The 22,774-nt window shown below is 41.0% G+C and overlaps 2 protein-coding genes across 3 annotated transcripts; one reads left to right on the top strand and one right to left on the bottom strand.

Moving 5' to 3' along the window:
- Nucleotides 1–2,997: 2,997 nt before the first annotated feature.
- On the top strand, nucleotides 2,998–6,414 carry LOC147621510 (putative folate-biopterin transporter 7). 2 transcript variants are annotated; one of them, XR_015269843.1, is made up of 3 exons: nucleotides 2,998–4,402; nucleotides 4,821–6,121; nucleotides 6,215–6,414. XR_015269843.1 is itself a non-coding variant. In XM_086824270.1 (2 exons), the coding sequence occupies exons 1-2, from the start codon at nucleotides 3,331–3,333 to the stop codon at nucleotides 5,894–5,896; spliced, it is 2,148 nt and encodes a 715-aa protein (XP_086680396.1). In that variant the 5' UTR covers nucleotides 2,999–3,330; the 3' UTR covers nucleotides 5,897–6,414. The 2 variants fall into 2 exon arrangements, 1 of the variants encoding a protein (XP_086680396.1); XM_086824270.1 differs by having other exon boundaries at nucleotides 2,999–4,402; nucleotides 4,821–6,414.
- Nucleotides 6,415–11,246: 4,832 nt separating this feature from the next.
- On the bottom strand, nucleotides 11,247–13,978 carry LOC147621509 (uncharacterized). The gene is made up of 4 exons (XM_086824460.1): nucleotides 13,856–13,978; nucleotides 13,623–13,756; nucleotides 13,362–13,533; nucleotides 11,247–11,321 (listed from the first exon to the last, which is right to left on the bottom strand). The coding sequence occupies exons 1-4, from the start codon at nucleotides 13,976–13,978 to the stop codon at nucleotides 11,247–11,249; spliced, it is 504 nt and encodes a 167-aa protein (XP_086680586.1).
- Nucleotides 13,979–22,774: the final 8,796 nt, after the last annotated feature.

The following is a 22,774-nucleotide window of genomic DNA, read 5'->3' as shown; positions in this document are numbered from 1 at the left end:
TCAATTGATGAGTGATTGAAGGGTGCTATTGAATTAGAGAAGAGGAGCACACGTGTTGTGAGTGGCTAAGGATGCCATTGACTATGATGGACAGTTTTAGTTCAATACTAATTCTCTTCTTGATACAATTTTGTGTAGGTTCAATTGGTGTAACTATAGGAATTTGGTCTACATGAGTGACAACGTACATTGGAATGTAGTGTGGCATATCTATTTCAAGGGGGGTTTTCAACTCAAAATTTTGAAAAAAGGCAATAGGTATGGTCGGGCCTTGTGGTGGGGATAGATCCGTGTGGCGGGCAGGCCTAAGGCCGGGCCTTGTGGTGGGGATAGATGTGGCGGGCAGGCCTAAGGCTATAGAAGTTTGGGCCATCAGCATCTAACACCTTGCATGGGGCACGAGAACTAGGCGATTGTATGTATCGTCCAAGTGTTATCATTGGGTTGGAAAATAAAGTATATATATGTCTAAATATAGGAATATATATCTAAATATAATAAAACATAATATTATGTATAATATATATTTGTACGTGTGTGTGTGTGTGTGTGTGTGTGTGTGAGAGAGAGAGAGAGAGAGAGAGAGAGAGAGAGAGAGAGAGAGAGAGAGAGAGAATAAAAGTAGATTTTAATAAAATAAAATATAACTAAAATTATATATTTAATAAATAATTATATATATATAATATATATATATATATATAATCATCAGATGTATATGGGTAACTTTTGAGAGATGAAAGGATGGTCATGATGTAATAGACCGTATATAATATAATATATGTTTCTCAAAAAAATAAAATAAAACAAATAATATATATCTATATATGTGTATTGTTTATTTACATTTATAAATACACATATATATGTTATATGTGTGTGTGTGTGTAAATACATACATGCATATATATATGTGTGTGTGCATGTGTATGTATGTATGTATTTATTTATAAACACACACACATATGTATTTATTTATAAACACACACACACATGTGTGTGTGTGTGTGTAATATATCTATTTATACTATCTATTATGTGCAAGTTTTTGGGAGGGGAGGGGACACGTGGCGGTTAGAAGAGGGCCAAGTGTTGGGGTAGGGGAAAGAGAGAACGGGGTGCGAAGGGGGAGGGGAGGCACATGTACACACACACATGTGTGTGTGTGTGTAATATATCTATTTATACTATCTATTATGTGCAAGTTTTTGGGAGGGGAGGGGACACGTGGTGGTTAGAAGAGGGCCAAGTGTTGGGGTAGGGGAAAGAGAGAACGGGGTGCGAAGGGGGAGGGGAGGCACATGTTGGGGGGAGAGAGAGAGAGAGAGAGAGAGAGAGAGAGAGGGACATATTGGGGAGGGGCCAGAGAGATGAATAGGAGAAGAGAGAGAGAGGAGGAATAGGGGGGAGAGAGGGAGGAGTATAAAGGTATGTTGAGAGAAGAAAATTTATATAAATAATATAAATGAGTATAAAATACATAGAATACAAATACATATAAAACACAGAATACAAATACATATAATAACAATATGTAAAGATATTAAATAAATATATATATTATACTAATATAAAATAATACATAAGTATAAATAAGAAAGTTAGACATATATGTAGTAAATATATAATAATATATTATAAATATGGTAATTTAATAGAAATATATATAAATAATACAATGTAATATATAAATATACATAATAATATAATATAACTGCATTATTAATTAATAAAAATATAAATTTAGAAAATATAAAAAATATATAAATATATAATAATATAATTTAATAATACATAAATACATAAATTAAAAAAATATAAAAAAATATAATAAATATATAATAACATAATTTAATAATATAAAAATAATAATATTATAGTATATATGTATAAACACTATAATTGTATTATAATGTTTATAGCAACATTATAGCGTTTATACACACTCACACACACACATGTATGTATACATAGTCACACACATGCATGGTGTGTGTGTGTGTGAGAGAGAGAGAGAGAGAGAGAGAGAGAGAGAGAGAGAGAGTTTCTATGTGTGTGAGAGAGTGTATATGTGAGACGAGTGTGAAAGAGAGAGAGAGTGCATGTGCACGTGACAAGGACATAGAGAGAACAAATGATAGAGAGAGACACACACTCATATACGTCTATGTGAAAGAGTTGTACATAGACAGCTGCACACATGCATACATGCATATAGATGTGCACACAAATACATATAGGTGTATACAAACACAAACACACACGCACCCACACTTATTCACACATGCTTGCACACACATAGACATGCATAGATGTACACACACGCACACTTTCAAGCGCACATATATATGTATGCACATATGCATACAACGGAAAACTTTATGCTGCAACAACGCACGACTTGTGTCTCTTCATTTGCAAGAGCATAGATGCATGACATCTCGTACTTCCATACGGGAGTGATAGGCCCTATTGCCTTGATATTACCTAACAATAATGCAAGCGTTTCAATTGATGAGTGGTTGCAGGGTGCTATTGAATTAGAGGAGGGGAGCACACGGGATGTGAGTGGCCAAGGATGCCATTGACTACGACGAATAGTTTTAGTTCAATACTAATACGCTTCTCGATACATTTTTGCGTGGGTTCACCGTTCAATATTGGTGCAACTACAAGAATTTGGTCTACATGGGTGACAACGTACCTTGGAATGTAGTGTGGCATATCTATTTTAAGGGGGTTTTTCAACTCAAAAATTTGGAAAAAAGGCAATAGGTATGGCCGGGCCCGTTGGACAGATCCGTGAAGGGCAGGCCTACGGCTGTAGAAGTTTGGCCCATCAGCATCTAACACCTTGCATGGGGCACGCGGACTAGGCGATTGTATCTACCGTCCACGTGTTGCCACTGGGTTGGAAAATTGTGCTGAAGTGTCAAAGTGGCCCGCTTGAGGAAGCTTACGTGTGCAGCCCTAAAACCGCCAAAACGCAAGCCCTGCTGCCTAGAAAACCACGGTAACGTTGGGTTTCAGAAGAGCAGCGGCTTCTGCTCCGCTCCTTCTCTGATCCCTCCCTCGTTGTATAGGGCCGGCGTGTTGTAGGCTCGAACGGAAGAAGTCCGTCAACAACAAGTCCGTCGCCCAACAAATCTTGCCGTCCTTCACCAGTCGCCGTAGGTCTTCCCTACGTTGCTTCTTGCCCTGCTGAGTTTAATCTGACTTGATTTGATCAGACCTTTCCAGCCCAGGTCCAGCCTCTTGTAGTTTCTCGATTCCGCGGACGTAAATATTCCGTCGCCCAAGTAAATCGCCGCAACCCCTGCCTGTTTATCAATGCCTCTCTATTCTCCGTCTGTGTCGGAAACTTCTTCTTCATGCATTTCCGAGCTTTCCTATGGAGTCAAGAGCTTCTCATTTGAGAGCTTTGCAGGCGAGAACTTGCCGTGTGTTCCAATGAAAGTATGGCGGAAACGGTCCTCCCCTCATTTCTCCCGCCGGCCAGCAGCTTTTAGCTTGGATAGCTCTGCAATGCAGGGTTGCTGCTGCCCACATGAGAGTTTGGCCAGTACATACAATGGGTTCTTAAGATCTCAGTCATTTGGCCATGACAGGAAAAGCTGCTTAAATTGGTTTTCAAGCACTGAACCTTCTTGTCCAGACGGCCATGGCAAAAGCGGTAACCCTTCAGGTGGCTATGGCAGGAAACCTCGTCCCTACCAGGAAGCCAGGATGGCAAGAGTCACTTGCCGTTCACAGTCTAGAGACATGGGGCTTTCTGATTCACAGGCCATTTGTCTTGAAAATAGTATTTTTCTAGAGAGCACGATTTCCTCTCCATCTGGCACACGGTATGCTCCTCAACCAGAGACCCTAGACTTCTTCTCTCAGTTCGTATACCAACATGCCATAGGCAAAAACATGCAATGGAGGAGGGTTTTCTTCTACTGTAGAGCCCAGCTGAAAAGAACTTTCTCAACCAGAATTAAGTACTCTCTTGTGGGCAAAAGCTACACCAGAGTTCTGGTCCCGTCAAGAACAAGAGCAAAGGCCCTTGTTGTCCCTGCTTTCTCCATAGCCCTCGAGCAAGACCCCTTCTCCATGGCCTTGGACCATCTTGCCCTGGCAACAGGTGAATTTTTGGGCTGGTTTCAACTCATGGGCAGTAGATATGGAGCGTCTCTGCTCTGCCTTTTGGTTCTGGGCTACTGGATTCAAGGTTTCAGATGCTTCCCATGGCTGGCTATGTCTTACCACTTGAAAGATGGCTTACAGGTTGATCCGGCCACGCTACAGTTTTTGCAGTCAACTGTTAATTTGCCAATGGTAGCTAAACCTGTTTATGGCATCTTATCCGATACAATTTACATTGGAGGAGCCCGGAGGATGCCTTATCTGATGATTGCAGGTATGTATCAGATACTCTTCACTGAAGTTTGGTTTTTTTTTTTTGTTGGGTAGTATCAAATGTTCACAAGTTATTAAACTTATTTAATAGTTGTTTAAGGGTCGTATTAGATGCTACCGTTGCGAAACTTGTTCAATTATTTAGCATAATGTCTTGTTGTAAACTCCTGATAAATAATTGAATATCTAGGTGCATAAATCTCTTTACTGTGTAAGTATGAGAGTTGCTGAGGGCCGTGTTACCATAGTAGGGGGATGCAATCCATATATTGCCTGGTGATAAGTACAGTGCCCATAAAAGTTTTATGTGTATGCGCCCATCGCTGTAGTGATCATTGGTATGATAAGCTTCATGTGATTGATGGAAGGCTGAGTCTTGAATGGTGTTTCTGAGATGTCTTTGATGCTTTTTGTTCCAGGTGTTCTCCAAGTGCTTTCCTGGTCCACAATTGCTCTTCATTCTGGAGTCAGATCCTCAGCTGCACCATTGATGGGAATTCTTTTGGTGGGCAATGTTGGGGCGGCAATAGCCGAGGTTGTGAATGATGCACTGGTTGCAGAGTCGGTTCAGAAAGAGAGGGGGCGTGCTAAGGGGGAACTTCAGTCTTTTGTTTGGCTCGCTTTGGCAATTGGAGGTGTTGTGGGGAATCTAACAGGAGGGCTTGCTTTGTCAAGACTAAGCTCAACCACAATGTTTGCAGTTTTCTCTACTCTGGTGGCCAGTCAATTGGTGGTTAGTGCGCTAGTGAAGGAGAAGTCCTTCAATTTCAAGGTATCGAGACCATTCAGGAACAAGAAGATGGTGAAAAAAAGGGGGGAAGCTATTGAGATTGTGAAAAGGCAAGCAGTGAAACTCATGGAGTTGGTGAGTAAACCAGAGATAGCCAGGCCTTTGGCATGGTTTGCTGCATCATATGCTGTGATACCAGCATTGGGTGGGAGCTTGTTTTTCTATCAAACACGGCACCTTAATATACATCCAACTTTTTTGGGTCTTGCTAAGGTGATGGGGCAGATGGGCTTGTTGGCGGGAAGCCTACTTTACAACCGCTATTTGAAGAAGTCATCACCTCGTCAGGTTCTCATGGCTGTGCAGATCCTGTTATCGATTTGCATGCTGTCAGACATAATTCTGGTCAGCAGGTTGAACATCAAAGTGGGGATCCCTGATCAGTTGTACGTGTTGGGGGCCTCTGCATTTGTGGAGGCCATAGCCCAATTCAAAGTTTTGCCCTTCTCTGTTCTTCTGACACAACTTTGCCCTGCAGGCAGTGAAGGTTCTTTGCTTGCTTTCTTCATGGCATGCCATTGTTTGGCCTCTATATTGAGTGGCTATTTGGGCACCATCCTAGCCTCCTGCCTGCATCTCTCCGCCGACAGCTTTGCAGGGCTGCCATTGGGTATCTTCATTCAGTCACTTGCTGCTCTTATACCCTTGCTATGGATCTCTTGTATTCCAAGCAGTCCCAACAAGCAAGTGGTGATGCGAGCGTGATCCCTGGGGGGTGGAATGCTGATTTGGGTACCTCAACTGCAACCCATGGGGCTGCTGGAAATGTCTCTGAAGAGTTCACTGGTCAAGGAGTGCGCTTTGATGGTTCAAATTTATTGATGCTAAATGTGTTGAGAGGAGAAGAGGGATTTTGATTCCTGCGAGGCCCTTGTTGGGTCAATGAAAGGCCAGGAGTTCCCAAGGAGTTGGCATGGCTGGCCGTCCAAGGTCTCTTTTAGCACAACTAGTGATTGTGTTAGAATTGTGCAGCAATGTAAGTATCAGATCAACTTCTTACTGAATAGTTCATGTGTGGTGCAGGCATACAAAAGAATACAACCAAAAAATCTGCGATGAGCTGTGTGATTGCCATGAAAGAACCAATGTGGCCATCACCCATGAGCAGAGCGGAGGGTGAGAAGCCTAGAATCAATTGGGTGGGATCTGGCGTGACTGCCCTGTAAAAGCTGTGTTGCCCTGTAAAACCTTTGGAATTAGATTACTAATTTTCATCTATAAAATTTGGTAAAGAAACTGAAATTTGAGGTTGAAGTTTTAATAAGAACTATGCATACCTGCAAATTTTAGAAAAATTACAGAATTTACCTATGACTGTTTTGTGTAATACCGTAGCCAAGAACATCTTCCGTCACGTTGATGGACTTTTACACAAGGGCTTTGAAACTTCGCATACCGCTCCACGTGCAATGAAAAGCTTCACAAAACCCCTGATGTGCTACCCCTCAACTTTCTCATAATCTCTTGAGCTTTGTTACACGTGTGACTACATTGTCTTAGCTATTGTCTCTCAAGTCCTTTACCCTCGTGACTTCAGCCTCGCATATAGGAAAAACCGTATAGGGAAAAATGCGTGGGTGTTCCTCTTCAATTTAGGAGTTTACCTTAGTCTTGCTAAAGCATGTGTTGTTGGACCTTGCCTTCGACTTGCAATTGTATCTTCTGTAGCCATTTATAGGGTAGTGATGTATGGACATAGGCTAATCATAGGTCAAGGTACTTTTTTTTCTCTTTAGGAAGTTTTTTTTTCCTGGAGTGTACGCATTCTTATGTGTGTGAGTGACTTTATCACATCACTTCACTTGTGTTTTACTCATTCCCATCAATCTACTTTTAGTGTTGAGCTTCCATCTGTCTCTTCTTGCTTGCTATACTTATGTGTGGTGTTACTTTGATCTCCACTCCAACAATTGGTATTAGAGCAGGTCTCTTGGGTTTGAACTCCACGAAGGCCTCGTGAACACAAGGAAGGAACTTGAGAAGGGATAGGCAGATGTAGTCAAATAGGAGGTGGGGGAAAAAATGGACAGGGGTTGTCAAGGAGCAAAAAATAAACATGATCCCCAACACCAACACTATCATGATCACACTTGAGGAGGACAAGTGCCACAAGCACAAGGCCCTCAAAGTGAGTCCAGATATCCACGTCAAAAAGTAGTAGGCCTAGAGGTTCGAGGTTGGAGATTTCTTTGAAAGATACAGATCACTGGACATGTGGAGCACTCAAGGAATGGAAAAGTCTCACTATTGAGTACAAGGTGTTTATTTCAAAAACACTCGACATGAAGGGGATGCAACCCCAACCAATTATCTAGTTGAAATGTTTGATTAGTCTTTTTGCTGGCCCTTAAACGAACACGTCCCAATGTGAACACCCTAGTGTGAAAAGCACCCTAATTTGGGCAGCCATCTATAACTCCCCCATAGGTAGTCCATTAGCTCTCATAAGCATGGCACACACCAAATAGACAACTTGCAAAGAGGTCCATGGGACAGCCACCCCCAGCAAGCTCAGGAACTCAAGCTAGCAAGTGGGCCCGTAAGGGGGACACCATCGACGAGTCCACATAACATCCTAGTAGGACAAAGGGGCTTTAGATGAGGAGACTCAACCTCAAGCATTAGAGTGCACAAGCAATAGGGTGCCTTGGGGACAACCACTGCTTCCTGGAATGCGCGGGAAGAAACTTACACCAGCCATGGGCACTCTTCCAACCGTAGCTGAACTAATATAGCAAGTGGAGGAGAGGGGGTGGCACCCATTGAATCTACAAAGGTGGTGGTAGTACAACTGATGAAGAGCCTACTAGATCAAATGCTCAGGAAGAACGGCGGACAAATTTTGCGTATATGCATGGGTTTCGAGAGGACCTCGGAAAAAAGTCACTGCAAGGACACTCCCTGACGAGCTGATAATATGCATAAACAGTACAAATGTTGTTCTATATTAAAAGCAAGTAGATACATCACCCGAAGCAACACCTTCTATAAACAGGACACCTTCTATAAACAATGCAAACGTTGTTCTCTATATTAAGAGCTGAAGCAACTCACAACCAAATGAAAAGTGTTATAAAATCACTAAAGGTCATCATGTTGGAGCCTACGTGCAATTTGCATGTCTTTAGTTTTGATTGTTACCCTTTTAGCATGGATTGCACAGATATTTGTGTCCTTGAATAGCCCTACAAGGAATGCTTCTACTGCTTCTTGAAGAGCTAGAAGGGCAAGCCCTTGCATGCCCATTTCCATGGAGTAACTGTACAAAATCTCTTTCACCACACGACAAAATCTCTTTCACCATGCTTCTGCTGCTTCTGAAAGAGCTAGAGGGGCAAGCCCTTACATACACATTTCCATGGAGTAATTGTACAAAATCTCTTTCACCACGTAACTAAAGGGTGCTTTCCTCATCAAGAGGTCAATACTTTTCTGAAACTTTCAAATCTTTGATGGAACCTTTTTGCAATTCATTATCCAAATTAATCGATGATTTATCCTCATGAAGGTAAGTTGGTGATTTGTAGACACACCAACACCTAGGATAACCGTTGTAGGAAGGTTTTCATGTATAAGCACGTGAACTCATCCTTTGACATTGTAGCTTGCTCATTCTCTTCATTAGAACTCTGCACAATCCTTACCGAATCTGACAAGGTTCCTCCAATAGGAACAAGTTGTATCTGTCATAGATGATCAGTGTTGGAATTGTCAAGGGGGAAGTTAAGGGGAAACTCAGAGGCAATTCTTAAATAGGATAGATGGAAGAGCTTCTCCACATCATGGAGGAACATAAACTCCTCTCCCTCATTGTTGGGCATGCAAGGCCACCATATCATATGCTTGTTGCTCTGGTTGCTTTTGGGACATTGATGTCTCGCGTAGTCCCTTTAGCATCAGTTTGTGCACTCACTGCAAGTGCAAGTTCCATCACTGCTCTTGTTTCTATGGTCTCTTGGTGGAGGTTCTACATCACTCTCCTAGATAAGTCCAAGGAGCCCGTTAGGGATCTCCACTTTAGTATCCTCTGTGAATTCATTGAGCAAAAAGAAGAAAGTGGATATCTAGGATAAAAAATCTAGTCCTATGTTTCCCTTATTTAGAGATGTGAACTCCTCCTGTGTGATTTTCATGAAATGATTGTCAATACTCATTGACTTTTGGAATCTCCGTAAGCATTTCATGAACACTTTATCTTTGCTGGTAATGTAGCAAAGAAGGGAGAAAGGCACCCAATACATATCACTTTGGTAGAGCAACTTCACAAATGAATGGCTAAATGAACTCCTCTATGTACTGAGTCATCACACTTTGAAAATCTGTTTGGTGTAACAAGGGCTACAACACGGTTGAAGGTAGTGAAAAGTTAATCTTTTCATTTGAACTAATTTTTTGCTAAAAAGTCACAAAAATGATCAAAGGGTGTATGTTCAAGAGTGAGCATTGCTGCAAATAGAACGCATGGAGAGCAAAGGGCACTAGAAGAAATTTTGTGTAAAATGTGAAAAGATGCAGGGAAAAAGGGAGCTTGAGCTCTTGCAAGCACACACACACTCACACAAACCCTAGAAGAGAACACACAAGAGGAGAGGCTGAAAATTGTTGTTCTTCATCTTCAACGAAAGAGGTCTACAAAGGAGATAAAGTTACTAACACACATACTAGAGTATATACAAGAGGTCCATAATATGAACATGCTAAAGTGGAGTGGGTAAATATGGACTAGTTGGTGTAGTCCAACTGTGAATCTCTGACGAAGATATGTCAGTGCCAGCTACCAAACCCGCTAGTGATGTAAATGTCAAACGGTCATGCAAGCGCCTCTCGTGAGTGTCAGCTCATGTTGAGCTTGACATCTCAACAAAATGGGGAGGGGAGGTAATAGGATGCCCTAGGTTTAAAAAAAAACCCTAGATCTATTTAACATAGTTTAGCACTTGGGGTATTAAAACTCTTTCGACATAAGGACAAAGCTCTACTAATTATTCAAATTACTTTAAGTTATTGGTGAAATGAATACATCTCAAAAAGCATCATTACATAGATGAAGGTGAACCTTTTGATGCATCATTTTATGAGAAGACTGTTGGATGCCTCGTCTATCTATATAATAGAGATGCAAACATTCAGTTTGGGGTTTGATAAGGTTTATGCACAATCCTAGAAGCAAGCATTGGCCAAGCTGCCAAGCGAGTATTCTGATACTTTACAGGGCATTCAATCCCTTGGCCTATTCTTGTTGAGATTTATGGTGCCTTGAGCACAAGATAGAGGCAATGCATGAGTAGAAGACTAGTATTAGGAGCATTCAGCCACATCACACTTGGACATTATCCCACATGAGCACATTTGTAAGAGGTGTAGCTCCCTCATATAAAAGGGGTCATTTTCAAAAGCAATGAATACAAGCTACTCTCAAGTCTTTCCATGAGTACAAGTTTCCATCTTGTAGCATAAATGAGCTTGAGTCAAGCTTAATAAGTTTAGTTAGTTCATCATTATGTTTCTACTTAGGTTTCATCCTCTATAGGATTAGATTAAGTTAATCAATGTAATTAGGGTAACCATTATCAAGCTTCCATATCTAAGATTAGGGTATCATGAATTTAATCATGGTATCAAAGCCTCCCCCTTCACCTTGAGCTTCTCATCATTAGCACTTCTTGAGCATCATTTACACTAATCACACCATTAGTATCCCTAATCCCAATCTTATCCTCTTCTTCCCTTTTGCAAAAAATCTTGCAAGACTCCATTCTGTCCACCTTTAATCAAACCCTTTTGGACACATCTTGCAACCCTAGGAGACTCCCTTCGTCAAGCATCTTGAATGGATTCGCGCACTATAGACAAAATTCATTTTTTCTCAGGCGACTGTACTTTTAGTCTATTCTCCATGTGAACAAAAGAATGCTAACTCTGTGGAAGGAAAGGACACTTCAAAAGCGAGTGCAGACTCAAACACAAGCCAAAATGTGGACATTGCAACAAACTCGGGCACAAAGAAGAGGAATATAGACCGAAGAACCAAGAAGCCATCTACATGGAGTCTTTATCAAGCAAAGACAAGACCACCAATAAACATCTCTTCTAAAACTAAATCTACATCGACAAGCCTCACCACTTTAGCCTGTGGTAAATAAGTAGATCAGGTCCTAGTCTTTTGTTTTTTATCACACATGTCCACCTGAGAGTAGAAACTTATGCATTCAGGGGGGGTGATGACATACTGTAATACTACACTTGACCACCTTAAGTAGCATGTTGCACTAAGGGGGGTGATGGATCTTTTGTAACTCGCATCCAACCACCTTGTAGTAGCCTACACACCAAGGCATCAAGGGGGAATGTTGAGATTTGTGGTGCCTTGAGTATACAAGATAGAGGAAAGGCATGAGTAGAGAACTTGGATCAGGAGCATTCGGCCACATCACACTTGGACATTATCCCACATGAGCACATTTATAAAAGGTGTACCTCCCTCATATAAAAGGGGTCATTTTCAAGCAATGAATATAAGCTGGTCTTAAGTCTTTTTATGAGTACAAGTTTTTAACTTGTAACGGAACTGAACTTAAGTCAAGATTGATTAGTTCAATTAGTTTATCATTCTATTTGTAATTACGCTTCATGCTCCATAGGATTATATTAAGTTAATCAATATAATTAGGGTTAACATTATTAAGCTTCCATATCTAGGATTAGGGTATCATTAATTTCATCAATTCTATGGTAAGGGGGATGATGTTCAACCATATTGTAGCTCAGCCTGATAGTGGCCACTTTGAGTTGTGAAGCTGAGCATAGGATACCACTTATAGTGATTGTGGAGTGTGTATGGCTTAGACGCCTCTTGGAAGACCTAGGTGTTGGATAGCAACCCCCCACCTCTATCTTCATTGATAGCCAAAATGCATTAACCATTATGAGTAACCCATTATTTCATGCTTGTATATAGCACATTAAGGTGTATTATCATTATGTCAAGGATAGGCTCATTGTAGAAGAGATTAGCCTGACTTATGTCTCTATACATGACAATGTGGCACCTATGTTAACAAAGGCTCTCACGAGAGAAGTTTGAATCTTTCCACAAAAAGGCTTTAGACTTTTTACCTTTTGGGGATTGATCAATCCTTATACATGTTCACATCATCACCATAGGAGGGATTTGTAAAGTGGTGATGTGAGGACATAGGCTAATAATGGACCGGGGCACTTTTTCCCTCTTTAGGAGGTTTTTTCCCCTGAGCATTTGTACACACTCGTATGAGTGTGTGTAAGTAACCTTATCATGTCACTTAACTTGTAATTAACTCATTCTCATCAATCTACTTTTAGTGTTTCGCTTCCATCTATCTCTTCTTGCTTGCTACATCTATGTGTGTATTGTGGGTGCGTCTATTTAGCGAGCCAAGAGTAGTGAGCACAGAGCAGTGAGTAGAAATAAAGTCCTTGTGAAAGTGAGCAAGTAGGGGCATGGTATGATGTTAAGCGAGCATGTAATGTTAAAGAGAAGAGTGAAACCATAGTGCAACTCTGTAATGAATAGAACAAAGAAGACTAAAAAAGTTTAAAAATGACTATTACAAATAAAGCATTTTCAAATGAATGGTGCGGATATAAAAAAATCACTACAAAACTCATACTACTTGGCTCGCTAAAAAGACGTTGAATTGGTCATTGAGCTACTAATAGAAACAAACTATTGTTGCAACCACATGGAAACCACAGCGACCAGAGAGCATAGAAATCAAGCCATTAAGATGCACACCAATTTTAATAGCCATACCACTGACACAACAATATAATACTCTTTAGAAACCATAACCATAGGATTTATGAATTTTATAATCCAAATAAAAGTTGTCCAACAATCAGCTACATGCTATTGTAAAAAACATTCAGAAGCATAACATCCATCAAAACATTACTTCCAATAGTCCCAAAAAAATGATTGTCTCAATTAAAAAAAAGACTATCTCTAATGGCATTCTGATGTAGACATGTGATCCTCATAACTGCAAGAGACACAAAGAAAAGAAAATAAGCTTTATCAATACAAAATTATTCTCTACTAACATATTTATCTTTTCAACATGCATACCTTTGCTGAGTATGGTTCTAACAGGTGATCATAGATCCGCTCATCCTTGTCTAACATTATGACATTGCGATCCATAAATGCTGCCACTAGCCCAAGAGTGCCAGCAAACAAATCCAAAATCGTGTCCCCAGGACGACTGAAGACGGAGACGATGTATTTGCTAAGCCGCTGACCTCTCTGACAACCGCCCTGCCATGGTCTACCCTTTCTCTTCACCAGATCCTCCGATGGCACTCTTGAAAACGCACACAAACCATTAATCATATGCCATAAAGATCACTGAAAATCATTTTAAATTCTATCTTGATTTGAATGCATACATACATGTCAAAGATAAGATCTTGCCCTACATCAAGATCATCACCTAGTGCCAAATCCCTTAGTTGATCCCCATGCATCACAAAGCTTGTAGCAGGAGATGTTGAGCGAACAAAAACAGCCAATATTAGACAAGTGACCTACAAGCAAAGACACATTTGTTGTTCATGCATTTTCACCTTAAATGGGACAAAGAAGATTTGCACAAATGACAGCCCCAAAGAGAACAACACCAATACCTGGGTAGTAATCATTTGCCCCATCTTCTTCCCAATAGGTGGAGTACACCTCACAACCTGTCTATGATAAATGCCAAACCCAACGCTCTGTGCAACCTGCTCAATGGTCACTCCTTCTTCCATAGTGTAAAGGCATGTAAAGAAGCCTCAATCCGAGAGACAAGAATCAACAACTTTAAAAGTAGAGTCATACATGCCATCCCCAATCTTATTCCAATATGGAACCTTGTTTGCAACATAACCTCCAATGATGATATTTGAGGGGAAGTCTGCAAATATCAACTCCACACAGTAATCGGACCCTCTACTCTTGACATTCCCTACTGTGCAAATAACATTCATGGCATCAAGCACTTGCTTTCCCAATGAGGATGCATCCTCCATGTTCACAAAAGTAGCTGCAAGGTCCTCAATACTGACATTGAAGGCATAAATGGTTCCTATAGACAGGTTTTTGACATTTAACACACATAGTCTTAAGTCAAAACAATCGGATCACGATAGAGATGAGGTAGGAAGCTCACATACCTGGAGCTTGCAATGTCTTGGTTATGATGTCAGTTGGTTGTATCCCACCTGCACTACTATTGGATGTCTATTGTTGACTCACCTCCCTATTTGCTTCCATTGCTCGATTCACCTCCAATGCACGATTCACTATTTCCCTCCCTAAATTCACTGGCAATGACTTACGAAAAGAAGCCGATGCAATCGATGTTGCATGTGATGTGGATGTGGCCTCATTATGATCAATTTGCTGGCTACGAAGCTCCAATATAGACTTATGTTGGCGATACAGATCAAGCTCCTCCTCAGGCACATGGTTTCTTTCAAGGTCCAACCACCACGGGCAGAAACGAGACTCTATGCTTGACATGGCCTGTTCAATGACAAACATGGGTAAACACAACTCACCCTCAATATGAACATGTTTCTCAATCATGGATTCAAAATGACAAATTCAATCACTTACTCTTCCAAGCTTCAAATCGGCATACATATAAGATTGATTGTCAACACAAAGCCACACACTAGCGAGAGGGGGTAAAATATCCAATTGGTGCTCCTCAATTTCAAAAAGCAACCATCTGCAAGCCAAAGCCCAAATGATAAAACAACACACAGAAAGAAGCATGGATGTTTTTTAACAAGGAATATCTGGGTTATGTTGTAGGAAAACCTATAAACGACTCGCCGTGCAACACTTTGTAGGCCTGGTTGATGGTCAATATCATGGCTAAATTTTATGCCTCCTTCGTGCACTTTGAAAGCCCTTTTGAAGTACTTTCTTCTGCATAGAACAACAAAAGAGGTGAATCGGCTCTCACCTGGCAACCTGACTCGATCGGCATTTTTAATATCATTTTGGATTCTCAAACCCAGCTCTGTGATCTGAAGCCAGTAGGAGTACATGTGCAGCCATTCCCTAACCTTTGTCTTATCATTTGGCATACCCTCAAGTGATCGCACTGCAGCCTGAGAGTTGTCCAATAGCTTGACAATGTGAGCCTTATCTATGTCTCTGATGCAAGCAGAACCTATCATATTGAGCTTTTCCTCTGTGGCCACATGATTGGTTGACGCGTGCCATGGGAGGGAGAGCACCGCACACCAAAAGGCCTCACCGTTGGAGGGATCAGCAATCCTTGCATATTTTGATGTTTTTCCTCTGTAGAGAACTTCTACCTTTCGAGTCACATTCTCCCTAGCAGACTCGGCAAGTGGTCCATTTGATGCCTCATCAATTTTTTGCTCCATCTCGTCCTTGAACAAGAGCCAAGTCATAATCTGGATTGGCAAATGAAGCCAACTGGGCCTTCCTCTGGCAGATGCACTCTGCATCTCTCTCTCAACCCACACCTTGTCCTCATTGTCCAAATGTGCCATGAGAGTTGTTAGGTCGGACTCTCCCAATCTTCTTAGTTGAAATAGACGATCACCAAATGTGGTTGGCACAAATGCATAATCATGCGTCCTACAAAACAAAGAAAAAATATGTTAATATTCTTGAGTACAAACAACTTACTTGACATAGAAGGAGACTCTGATAACAAATTAACTTACTTGTTCAACCTGGACAATGAAAACAAAAGCTCACCCACATCCCTCCACTCGAACACATAAAATTTACAGAGAACACAACAATGCATGGACAAATCCCCTTGAAACCCTGTAATAAAACACAAAATTAGGAAGGACAAAGAAGCATAAGAAACTATAACATCCCAATGAGAACTCACCTGTAGAAATGCCCTCCATCCAAGCATTGTGTCGATTATTACCATCAAGAATATGCACCATTTTTCGCTCAAGTACGGACCCCAATTGGGGTCAAGTGCAAGAGTTTCCTCAAATTGTTGATTCACAGTCCTCCAATGCTCATCCCAAGATTCCTCCCTCTCTTGTGTCAATGGTGTCTCCTCCCCTTCCAAGTCCATAATTTTTTCTGCTTGCTTCCTTCAGTTTGGGTTGTGACAACTGTTTCTTCTTGATCCTCTAGTGGATGTGTGTTCTCTTCCCCCTCTATCTCTCTCCCAGTATCCTCAGTATTCTCACCTTCATCCTCATTATCACCACCTTGAGTATTCTCACCCTCATTTTGATCACCTTTATTTTCCTCAATTGCCCCCACTACATTTTGTCCATCCTCCTCATTTCTTTCATCACTATGTAGATGCTGCCTATCCATATCCACCTCCAGGTTAGTCTCATCTATGATATGTACCACATGCTCCGTAGTAGGGTTTGAGGAGGCAGCTTGCTCCAAAGTGCTGGAAAAATCAGCTTGCCTCCTTGTGTGTCTTGATGAGCTCTCACCTGGGCCAACCTGCACACTCTTTTTCCACTTAGCAAGAGGCAACTCATCCATTTTTGCACAACAAGAACCTTTCAAGCAAGATGCTCTAGTGAAATGACTCGAACTCATTTGAAAACCAGATAGCCATGCAAAAATACAAGAACAAATCTTCAAATAGTATTCTACTCGTATTGTATAATTAATTGATTATTTTAACAGCAAATTCAGTAATACGACACAAACTTAAAGAAAAGGTGGCACATTCACTAAAGAGATTAAATTCAGTACTGCAACACAATCATCAAACAAAGGTGGCACATTCACTATCCAACAAAACGGCCAACTCATTAACGAACAGAATATCTTTGAGATTATCATATGGAGTGCTTTGGCCCAAATTCCAAGGCATTCAAAGCCGTATTGAATATTTTAAAAAAATCTTCATTGGAAAATATTTACGGAGCCCTTTTCAGGTGTTCAATTCAAGGCATTCAAATTTATCGAAAAATATATAAAGATTCGGTAGCCCAAATCTGAAGGCATTCAATATTGAGTACTAATAAACTTTAGAAGTGATATTTCGCAATCCAACACTTTTTTAAGGACAAACTTTTTTCTTTTTGTGCTATTTTTCTTTAGATGCACATGTTTGCTGGTCTCCTCTCTCGACTGTGTGAGCCGTTTCTCAACCAAGAAGACATCAAATGTGAGTTTTTTGAGCTTCTTGTATACACAAAGTCTGCATAATATCGACAGTAGTAAGAAAGACAGTCTATGCAATGTGTTTGAGACAGCACCATATAGATAGCATGTTCTTACACTACTCTCTCCAAATTTCTGCCGCCGGGGGGATCCAAGGGGGGCCGGCGGCAGAAATTTGGGCCCCCCTTGGCGGGGGAGTTCGGGGGCAGCGCCCCCCCGAAGCTTGAAACGAACTCAAAATCGTGATGATTTTTTCAATGCTCGGCAGCAAAACATCCTATTATTTTGTGCGCTGAGCGCACAAATTAATTCAAGAAAAATAGCAAGAAGTAACGCCGCACATCTCATACTGTGTGTGGAGTGTGGCGGCAGCAAAACATCCTATTATTTTGTGCGCTGAAAGCACAAATTCATTCAAGAAAAATAGCAAGAAGTAATGCCGCACATCTCATACTACTGTGTGTGGAGTGTGGCGGCAGCAAAACATCCTATTATTTTGTGCGCTGAGCGCACAAATTCATTTAGGCAAAATAGCACAAATTCATGGATGATGATACCTTTCTGTGTCTCTTTGTTGGGGAGAAAGATTGGAGTGGGGAGAGGGCCCTGCGCATGAGATCAACATTTCTTTGCTGGGGAGACGTATGATGCTTCATGATCGCTTCTCTGCGTGTGTGTTCGAGGGAAGATGCTTCTGTGCGAAGGACGACTAAAAGCCTTAAGTAATTGCTTCATAAGAAGTAGCCAACTACTAAAAACCCTAAGTTAGGCACTGGACAAATTTTTTTATCCTAACACTAATGAATTTCAACACTAAAATTTAAGGGTTTGGTCAATATTTTTTCGATTTTTTTAAATCTATAGCATAGTTATGCTATGGCATCCAACTGGTAGAGTTTTTGAAATCTAATAGGAGATTATGAAAAAGCACAAGAACTAACACAAAGCAAATATGTGTGTGTGTGTGTGTGTGCGTGTGTGTGTGTATACATACACACACACACACAAACATATATACATATATACATGTACTCTTTTTGATACCCTTCATTATGACTGTTTTTGCAATAAATATTTTTATTTGCTTCTACCCATAGTCTTAAAATGAGCCTGGTAAAATTGTATTATGGCTAGTATATGCTATTGATTAGAGCAAGAACATCTAGTATTAAAATATTTTTGGCTAATATTCAATGTAAATTCCTTAATTGTTGTTGTGATTGCATTATGCAGGGAGGCTCGTGCATGCATCCGAGTCCCCTTCTCGAAATGTCTTCTGTCAATCAACATGATCCGGGGGAAGCTTGGAACTATTGGTGGGATAAATGTGGAGGCCTTACTTGAAATTGGAGGAGAGTATGAGCCCATTTGTCCTTTACACTTGTATGCAGGGATTGGAGACGAGGCATATTTTATCCTAGAGCATTCATTGTCCTCTGTATATATTGCCAAATCAGAGAATTATTTTGAGACCCCAGAACAAGGCCCCTTAACTATATTTCCTCCCGGTTCTCGAAAGAGTACTCCAATGTAAGTGGCATTAACTTTGACTTTGACATTTTTTGTTTTGCATTGTGCATTGAATTAGAGAGCATTGTGCTTTGCAGTGACTTGGACACTGAAGAGATAGAAGAAATCAATGTCCAAGCACATGGGTCATTGCAAGAGGAGATAGAGGTCTCTCCTGGAAAAGTGCTTTCAACATTTGGAAGAGGAAGATGTTCAGTTTGATACTGCGGTCTCTTGCTTTCAAATAATCCACATGTTACCTCCTACTGATGTCTTGCACACTTTAATACATGATTGTGATTACAAAGGCAAGGTAAAAGAGCTTCCCAAGGTGTACCCAGAGTTCAGTACATATGAGCTTGAAGGTGGGAAAGGTATGGAAGGGATGGAGCAAAAATACGAGGGCAACATTTGGACAAAGCCACAAACGCAAACTAGGGCCAATAAAACTTTTGTTCTTAGGAAGAGCTTCTGCGGGGGAACCTTCCAGTGCATGAATGAGAACTGCTCCTTTAGGACACGTATGAATCAACCAAACAAACTCCATTGGAATGGGCAGCTGATAAAATCTCCAAAATATGGGAATTTAGCAATTGGGAGCTTCGGGAACCTTGAGTGTTTTTTCTGCAAGCATGTGCCAATGTGTCTTAAAGAATGTCCTGCTTGTGTCTATTATTTTATGCCAAAAGAATCAATGCACAGCATACTATTTATTCATTATGGCAAACATACACACATGGTTTCCAAGGGAATGTGCCGAGCATCGATACGAAATATCAAGGCCTTTGTAGCACGTGCAGTGGGCATCGACCACAACGCTGGGCCCAGAAAGGTACAAATGATTGTGGCAAGGGAGGTGGTTCTAAGAGCATTCACTGATGATGACAAGGCACAGGGAGAATTCATGACAGAGAGGGAGCTACAGGAGATGTCGCAAGAGTTGCAAAGTTTGATAAATGTCAAAAAGTATGTAGGAAGTGCAATTTAGCAAAGAATAGTATGCAATTATCATCTTTAATACACTAAGTATGCTTTATGAATGCAGGGTGAAGCAGATGGTAATGCAAACACGAAAAACAACACGGCCTCTGGGTGAAGGATATGAAGCCATTCTTAATCTAAAAAGAACATGCCATTTTGAGTTCTTCCATGGTTCTTGATTTCCATTGCAAGCCACCACTACTACTGAGCGTTGCTTTATCTTTAAGATGTCTACTACTGGACCTGGTTCTGGGATTGACATTGTTCGGCGAATGGACAAGGATGGTAATGGGGATCTTAATCAAGCATGGGTCTGCTTTGATCATGTGCATCGATGGTGGGATGGCATACAATGGGAGCACATGTTTATGACCACATGTAAGTTACAAGCGGTAGAGAGCATTGCTTAATTTGTGTCTTTAATATAACTCTGTTTCCATTTGTGGCATGCAGGATTGGTGAGCTATTGACAATAGCAACTTGTGAATTTAGAGAAGAGGATGAGGATGCTCAAGTCATGTTTTGGGAAAATATGAATTTGGTAATGGTGGAGCACACAGGGAAGGTAGCAAATTTTTTTGGGTTTATGGCGGATGAGGCTGGCGCTAACTGGAATGCAGTGAGACGTGTCTTCAACGACAGAAAGGAGATGATTGAAAGGGAAAGGTCATGTTTATGGCATTGGGAAGACAACCTTCGTGTCCACACGTAGAGGTACATCTATAGCCCACATCAAGAAAAGCACAGGGAGATGTGTGAGAAGTGGAGGACTGCCCCAAACAAAGAAAGTGCCCTTCAGCAATTTCGCAGGATACGAGCATGGTGGGCAACTGGCAAGGCAGCTGATAGAAACATCCCTAAGCTTCTTAGCTGGTTGAGTTGGTGGCACTATAGGGTTAGTCGATAGGGTCATTTCATTTTAAAGGTAATGTGTTTAAGAGATTATTCATTGTATTATTGTGTGCCTCCTACTTATGTGCACTGCATTGTTTTTAATCAATTTCTACCACTCTCTTGTAGGATGGAGAGCCTATTGTCAATGCTCTTGTCCCAAGGACAAATATGTCAGAGACCAAGCATGCAAGCTGGTTGGCAAGGGAGGGGTATAGGTAAAAGATTAGTCTTTATGATGCTTGTGTGACAGATCTAATCAATGCTTACTTCCAATGTGCCAGACAACTGGCTTTCTTGGAAGGAAAATACACAGGTTGTGGGCCTACATTGGAGCTTTTGGTTGAGAGAGCTCTTTCTCGACAGAAAGCAAGTCCATCCCCAATAGCTACCTCACGAGCAGTGGATGATGCAGTGGCGGGGACCCCTATGTTTTCAAATAGGGTAAAATTCAAGGGTGAGAATAAAACTATTCGAGCCAAAAGGCCACTACACGACTCGACAGAAGAAAACTTTGGCAACTCTAGCCATAGGCCTGAGTTTAACTATTTGACAAGAGAGAGGTTAGAGCCTGCAATAGAGGTCGATGAGCAATGCAAAGTTTTAGAGAGCCTTGAAAGTGATGTGCATGATACAAAGTGGGCCTTGCGGAGGATACCAACAGTGAATCGAGTTGAGTGCAACCACTGGGCATCGGGGAAAAAGTGTAGCTCAAGGTTGCGAGGGGGTGATGTCAGTCCTTGTTTTTGGAGTGATTGTCAACTATCCTCCTGGAAAAAGGAGAAGTATTGCTATTTTTGTAATACAGATGTTAGGCACACTTGGAAAATTACAAAGACAATATTACATCCACCAGAGGATGTCCCTTGTGTTTGGCCCATTGCTAAAGGTACCAAGTTACAAGTGAAAGAAGCCTGCAAGCTTATTAGAGCAGGATATGACATTGGTATTCCTCTTGAGTTTTTTCTAGAAAAGGAGCTTGCAAAAGGCACTAGCGAGACAAACAAGGAGGTGAAACAATTTCCATATCGACGAGGAATTTCAAAGGCTGCATTTGGTCAAATCACTGCGGCCTTAGATATGCATGCAGAAGTTGTAGGCAGCCATATACATATAGAAGGGGTAAAGGAAACATTTAGTATTAATCCATTGACCAATGGGAGCCAAGACACACCTCTGATAGAGGTCACTATTCAGAAGAATCCAATGTGTTCATGTGTGGAGTTCAGAGATAGAGTGGCCAAGAAAAGACCATATCTTGCATGCAAGCACATATACTTTGTGTTCTTAATGATTCTTGGACAGGATGTGAACAACAATATGCATATTCATCAAGTTTGTATTTCTGAGAGAATTGTAAAAGACATGCTAACTAAGTCTATTAGAAGTCATCCTCAACAGCTTTAGGAACCTGCAACCCACTTTAGTTGAAATATGTATGGGGGTCATGTCATACCAGCTGAACCGTAGTACGAGTTTATTAGTTATTGTTTTGGAAATGTTTTGGTTATTTTATAAATTTTCCTGTCTATTGTCTTTTGTTTGCTAATGGCTCTCCAACATTGTGAATACTATAGATTCAACATCTTTTTAGCGAGCCAAGCAATATGGGTTTAATAGTGATTTTTTGTATCTGCACCATTGGTTCGAGAAAAAAAATTATTGCAATGGTCATTTTAGAACATTTCGTGTCTTCCTTGTTTGATTGCTACAGAATTGCACTGTGGTTCCACTCTTCTCTTTAACATTTCATGCTCGCTTAACATCATACCATGCCCCTACCTGCTCACTTTCACAAGAACATGAGCTCTACTCATTGCTTTGTGCTCGCTGCTCTTGGCTCGCTTTTTGACCACCCCCGTGTATTGTCACTTTGATCTCCACTTCAACAATTTCCCTATGTGGGTGTGCTAGATCATCCATCGCATCCTCACTCCATTGTAGCATTGGAATTCTCCTTGCCTTGATGGGGTGAAGTGAAAGCTCTCTTTGCCTAGATGAAGTGAAAGCTCTCCTTGCCTTGATGGGGTGAAGTGAAA

The sequence above is a fragment of the Cibotium barometz genome, chromosome 30, assembly GCF_041138505.1.
Source record: "Cibotium barometz isolate CiBa-2024 chromosome 30, ASM4113850v1, whole genome shotgun sequence".
NCBI lineage: Eukaryota > Viridiplantae > Streptophyta > Polypodiopsida > Cyatheales > Cibotiaceae > Cibotium > Cibotium barometz.
This window is presented reverse-complemented; position numbering and strand designations above follow the sequence as displayed.